Here is a 6,922-nt window from a genome sequence, read left to right on the forward strand (position 1 = left end):
AAAAAAAAAAAAAAAAAAAAAAAAAAAAAAAAAAAAACTAGTCAAAAGACAAAAAGATACGAGCGCAAATATATTCGATTACGTCGCAGAAAAATAAATGCGTAGAAAAGAATGCTTACAAAAGCACGTTACGAGAAGAAAGAAATATTACCCTCATAAAGTCAAAAGATTTGGCTCACCCGTTGTTGCCTGTTGCTGACAATAATTAAACTCCGCGCACGAGGCCGACGATCGGCTACGTTGCTCCGTTTCGTTCGGGATTTCGTCGTCGTTCGACGACGAACACACGTCCTTGTAACCTTCCGGCGGACTTAGCGTTTCTTGTTGTTGCGGTTGTTGCTGCTGATCTTGTTGCTGTTGCTGTTGCTGTTGCTGATCATGTTGTGACGACGGCGGAACGACCGCGGTTCCGTTTTCTTTCTGAAAATCCGAGGTCTCTTTAGGCCGTCGTCCTTTAGTAGCCGCGTCTTCCGCCGCGTCCACGTTTCTTCGCTCGACGACGTCTTTTCTTTCAATCGGCGTTGCCGCGGCTACAGCCGCCACCACTCTCTCAACCTTGCTCTCAACGTTCTCCTCCTCATCATCATCCTCGTCCATCTGTTCGTTCTCCTCCTCGTCCTCTTCTTCCTCGCCAACGTCCGCTTCCTCCTCATCCTCTTCCTCGTCCTCTTGCGAGCTTCGCAACTGACTCTTCTCGCCCCGAAATTCGTCGCGATTATTACGCGTTACGTTATCGCGCAACGCCTGTTCCGTTTCTTTCGCCATTTCGCCGCCGCCGCCGTATCTGCCGCCGCCGGCGTCGTTCCCGATTCCCAAGTGCAAATTCAATTCCGCCCGGCATTCCTGACAGTTGCCTAACCGCATCAACTCGTGTTCCTGATAACAGCAATCACAATCCTCCTCGTAATCGGCGCAACATTCCTCATTGATCAATATTATATAGTCAGCCGCAAAAAATTCGTTTAGCTTCTCGTTTATCACCACCCGGTGCTTCTGCGACTTCGTTTTCGTTTGACCTGGTTTTTTCAGCAACGATTTAAGCGTTTTCGTCGCCGGTTCGGCCGGATGCTTGTTTCCTCCGTGTTCTTTCATAATTGAAGAATTTTTTATATTCCGCTCTTTTCTTCTCTCCGATTTTTTTCCCTTCTTTCCGTGTTTCCCTGTTTTTTTTTTTTTTTTTTTCACACACATACGCCGCTTACACACGCGCGCGCGCGCGCGCACACACGCACACTCACCCTCTTTCTTTCTCCTTTCATTAAACCAACATGACGTTCCACCATGAGTTCCCGAAGAGACAAGGGTTCACCCCACGACGACGACTATATAGCAAACGCTATATTCTTCTCTTCTTCTGTTTGTCTCTCTCTCTCTCTCTCTCTCTCTCTCTTTCTCTATTTTCTTTCAAGAGACGTATTCCTTCTCTCTCCTCTCGATGTCCGTCCTTGCCACCGGCCACCTGTGCTGTACGGCTTCTCTCCTACCTGTCCCTCTCTCGCTCAACGTTTTCCCACGGCGCGGTGGCGCTCATACAACTACTTTCTCGCGGCGATACCCCAAGCGATATTCGCACCTGTCCAACGATATACACGCGCTAACGTTATCGTTCATTGTTCCGACAACAATCCGTTCGTCGTCGCGCGCGTAGCAGCTCGTAGTAGTAGCCATTGAGACATTTATATGCATCCGCGCAAATAGCCCACATTTGCGTAATTGTCGTAGTTATAATTCTCCCACGTAACGAACACGCGACGAAATCAGCCGCCATTTAAGTAGTAATCCTCCAACGCTGTTCAACAGCTGCAACATCCCTCTCTCGGGCGAACGGATCGATGAACTTTTTTTTTTTATCGCCAAAGTATCACATGCTTTGTTGCATCTTCTCTTCCGTCCGATTATTATTTGGCATCGATTTGCCTACGTTTTGTCGTCGACGTCAACGTCGTCGTCGTCGGTGCACGTGCTTCTCTTGCTGGCGCGCGCTGGTCCGCTTGTTACAAGCAGCGTTTTGGATGCGCGAGGAAGTCAGTCCGGCGAAGGCCGCGCGCGTATTGATCGCGAGGGTACGCGAGGCTCGGAGGTTTTCTTCATTTCGTGGATAATTGATTTCGCGTCACCCGACATCGGAGACGACCGGAGATTTTTATATCCAACAAATTTTCGCGCGAAGCAATACGCTTTTAAAGATAAAGACAAAGTCGCTCGCAAAGATTTATTATCTCGGCGCACGAAGAAGACGCGCTTTGCGATACATCGCGGAGAGATACACGCGAGATGTGTGACAACGCGACTTCAAATGTAACCAAATTATAATATACGCGCGCTTAAGATAAATTCACGTTAAATTACGCGTTAATTTACGCAAAAACTACATATTTCGATTCGCAATTGGCGACCCAATCGCCTTTACGTAGCCTTCGCAAGTTTAAAAACGTCGTCGCGCTTCTTCAATTCTCTCATCATCGAGTTAAATTCGTGAAAAAAACAAAAAAATTGCGCGCACAATTCGCACACGATTAATACTCTCCCGTCAGTTTTTTTTATTATTATTATTATTTATTTTTCTCTCGTTTCTCTTCTATTTTTTTTTTTTTTCATTTCACGCACTTTTCGCACTTCTCCATCCAACGACGAATAATAATAATAAAATGAACGTCAGTACGAGTGTCAAGCATAAACGTGTGTGAGCGGCGCGTATAAACACTTGTTTCTCTCTTCGGCGACGTCCCCGTTTATCGATTTCGGATTCGCGACGAATGCCGAGAGACCGCCAACAACGCGACTCTGTAATCGGTCTCTCTCTCTCTCTTTCTGTCTCTCTGTCTCTCTCTCTCTCTCTCTCTTTCGCTGCTCGTAATTACGATGTATACTGTGTGTCGTCCGAAAATTCGAAACACTCCGATTCTGTTTTTTTTTTTTTTGTTTTTCCGTCGCAAAAGGAAACTACTTTTTTTTTTTTGAAGTAACGCAAGTTTATCGGCGACACCTCCGTTTTTTTTTTCCTGTTATTATTATTATTATTATTATTCAGCTTGTTTTAAATCGTCCTTGTCGTCTGATTTAAACCTTCTTTAAAAGTCACTGACGCACTGTGTCGCGAGCGACAGAGCAAAGGTGGTCTCGTCTCGCTCACGGAGCCGGAGAATCAATGAAACGGAACAGCCTTGTCCGCTTCGGTCGCACAACTAAACACTCCTGCGAGCAACGTCGTCCATTATACCGAACGTATCGTCCATGACGCGCCGCCGACCGAGACTGCTGGTGCTGCTGCTGCTGCCGCCGTCGCCGCTGTGCATGTTCTCCCACTGACTGTACGTGCACATCGCATACCGGCAATAGCAACTATCCATTACAACGATGGCGGTCGGTTATTGTTGTTGTTGTTGTCGTCGTCTCGTCCCCAGAACACAGAGAGAAGACCGCATCGCACTCTCGAACGCATTCTGTAATATAGATGAAAAATTAAATATCGGAAGAGAAAAAAGAGAAAGAGTTTCTCTTTAAACGCGCGATGAATCTCTCGCGGAAATTAGAGAAAGCAGCCAACGACTCTCGTCCACAGGATTTAAACACATCCGCGCAATTTTCACCCGGATCTGGATCGCGCGACGAACCTTCTTTCGCATCTCGACTTTGGATTTTACATCTCGCGCAATTCTCGCGCCTCTGAACGCGTCCTCCGAAGTTTTCAAAAGCAACCGCTTTGTCCTCCTCATCTTTTTTTTTTTTTTTTTGCTCTCTCGCGCATATATATATATATAGATTTATATCTTGTATTTGTTTGTTCACGCTTCAAACTCGTTCTTTTTTGTGAAACGTAAACAAATTTATTATTCCAGTCGACGGACGCTGATGAATCGCGTCCGTGGGTTCGCGGCGGAAGTAACGTGTTGCATAACTTCACGTGGCCGTGCTTCGCGCGCGCTCCTCTACTGCCGCTTTCACGTATGCGTATCTTCTCTTATGCGTATGACGCGGAGCGTTTGTGCGTATCTCTGATAGAAGACGATAGTTGTCTGTTCGTTTTCGTCAGGTGGGATTTATTCGCGGCGAACGTTTATTTGTGGAAACTTTATATATTCTCTGCGAGAATTGTGTCAAGTTAAATTAATCCGCTTCGGTCTTTAATAGTCGCCGCGCGTAAATGGGTAAAAAAAAAAAAAAAAACAGTACACTCGTCAATCAACTTGTTCGTGTGCTCGCACAGAAAATATATAAAAATCCACAGAAAAACCTCATTAAACAATCATTAGATATCGCATGGAATCGTCTAATGAGGTTCTTCCTCTACGCGTGGATAATATGTGCAATATAAATGAACAATATTAATTATCGCTAACCGTCATCAATTCGGGAATGTGTGTGCTGTTACTTACAACGCATTCTTCAAATTCTTCATTTAGGCGATAAGTGTGGTCAAAAAGCGTAGATAAGATACATATTTTAGAAAAAAAAAAACGCACCTTTGTGAAACATATATCTCAATAAATTACGTGGTCCAAGTTAATTACGAGTCGTTCAAAAATGTGCAATGTGTACGCGCGATGTACACTTTCATGTGTTGTACATGCAAATATAAAAAAAAAAAACAGTTACTAAAAAAAATGAATTTTATGGGAGAGAGAGAGAGAAAGAAAAAAAATTTGGTTATGAAAATATCACGTTTTTTTTTTTTTTATACACGTTATTCTTTATTACATCTATCCGACATCTATCTGCGATAAAATTTCTCTCATCTCGTGTGTTTTACAGCTACTTTAGTATCATATTTATATCCTTGTCCTAATTACTTTATATGTGCGGACGAATATGCACACACGTGCACAGGCGTGCGTGAACTTATTAAGCCTATAATTATAGTTGTAATATAATTACCGCGTGTGCTATAGCACGTATATATCGCGAGAGTATATTTATATACTCGCGCCATGAAACTCTTCGGAATATATCTTTTCAACGCATCAAGCGAATTTTTTCGTGTTTCAGATTTATTATTGTTTTAGCGAATGTTTTTGCACATTTTCTCTTTGTAACGCACACGTGATATCGTTAATAATAAAATATAAAACAGGAAGTCTCTTGTCAAGCCTCAGTTCAGAGAAAATATCAGGAGTGACTTTTCTGTATTTTTTAAAAATGTATACGAATAAATACACGCATGTAAGCATATCCTTTCACATTTTTCCGTGAAAAGGCTGTTAAATGTTAATATATGTATCACTATATACCCAGATAGCCAACCGAGTGCAAGTTGTTGGCAACTTGCCCTACAAATATTGCTCGTATACCCGGTAAAAAATTTTTCATACATACTTACACACAAATTAAAATTATTATATCTAATTATGCAAATTTATATGTGTGTGTGTGTGTGCCAAATGTGTCCATACAATTTTATAAACGGAGAATTTCTTTTTTTTAAGATAATGTGGATTCAGAGATATTCCATATCAAATTACAAAATAACTCTGTTAGTATCATATTAGACACAAAAAAAATTATATAAAACTATATTTTTAAAAAAGTTTTGATATATATAATCATATATATATTTATACACAAATTAAAATTATTATATTTAATTGTGCAAATTTATATGCCGAATATGTCCGTACAATTTTATACATGGAAAATTTTTTACCGGAATGTTTTCAACAAAAAGGTGTATCCTCTTTTCGGTATGTTCTTGCCAGCAACAGTTTTCAAAATATAATAACAGCAAGTTCCCAACAACTCATCTCTCGGCAATAAACTTATATTATTTTTCTCAACTTGTGAATAAAAATTATTGTTCACATATTGCTCACACATTGCTGACTCACTTGTCACAAACATTGGCGCTACAACAATTGATTGATAATAAAAACTCAGCATATTGATACAAAAACATTTTCGTTGCATTAAATAAAAACAACGCAACAGCAATCGGCGAGCAACTTAATCTATTACAATGATTTGCTTTATATTTGAGTTTTCACATCTGGCTATCTGGGATAAATTTTGAACAAAAGTGATATGTTAACAATAGCGTTTTTTCTTCTCGCAGATCAACTTACATATAAATTTATTGATATAATTTTTAGACAAGAGGGATAACAAGATTGGCAATAAAAGAAAAGTATTTCGAAAACTACACTTCGGATCAATTCGACTTTATTCGGATCATCATATATATATATATATTGTCGGCATGTATATACTGTATAGTACGCGACAACAAATCGGATAAGGGTGGGATTTTCTTCTTACTACACATTGCTCGAATTTATGTGCGGTTGTCGAAGGAGTTTCCCAAGCGCGCTTTACGGCGCTGCTCGCTTTCTCTTTACTCCACTTACCTCAGCGACAATCACCGTTTTTGTTATCGGTGGTGGGATGAGCTCCGGTATTAAATGTGGTATACCTCGAAAACGGGGATCGTCGCCGAGATAAGTAGAGTAAAGAAAAAGCGAGCGGCATTAGTTTGCTCGGGGAACTTTAGTTGCGACTTAAATTCGAGCATTGTTCCACTTATCTAACTTCGACTATATACAACTATGGAATGCCAGATATTGGCTGTTTCACGTTTCCGCCACTATGGACGACGAAGGCGTTGTCAATCTTCATTACAGTATAAAAAATACCGGGTTTCAAGTCCATGGTTATATAAATTAAAGTTCTATGAATCGTTTAAAAAAGAGATTCGGTTTGGAAAATGTTCCTGATACATATCTTGCCTCTGACGTCATCAAGGATAGCGGTCTAAGAGAGAGCCTTAAACATGCATATAATTCATTAATTAAATGTTTTATTAATGTGTAAATAAAAATAAATCTATTGATGTGGGTGAGATTTATTATTATTATTATATGTGTATTATTGTTTACATTTTATTAATATTTATTATACGTATTTTTTGTGTAATATATAATATATACATTGG

General features: G+C 40.6%; 1 protein-coding gene across 1 annotated transcript in view; it reads right to left on the minus strand.

Moving 5' to 3' along the window:
* The window catches only part of LOC109859940, an 8,037-nt gene extending 6,874 nt beyond the window's left edge, over nt 1–1,163 (minus strand). The window contains exon 1 of the mRNA XM_020438690.1: nt 180–1,163. Coding sequence (XP_020294279.1) covers nt 180–1,092 — 913 coding nt within the window. The 5' untranslated portion in view covers nt 1,093–1,163. The remainder of the gene's footprint in view (nt 1–179) is intronic.
* Between the last annotated feature and the right edge of the window lie 5,759 nt (nt 1,164–6,922).

This window comes from Pseudomyrmex gracilis, unplaced genomic scaffold (genome assembly GCF_002006095.1).
Source record: "Pseudomyrmex gracilis isolate BER0280 unplaced genomic scaffold, ASM200609v1 scaffold_306, whole genome shotgun sequence".
Taxonomy (NCBI): Eukaryota; Metazoa; Arthropoda; class Insecta; order Hymenoptera; family Formicidae; genus Pseudomyrmex; species Pseudomyrmex gracilis.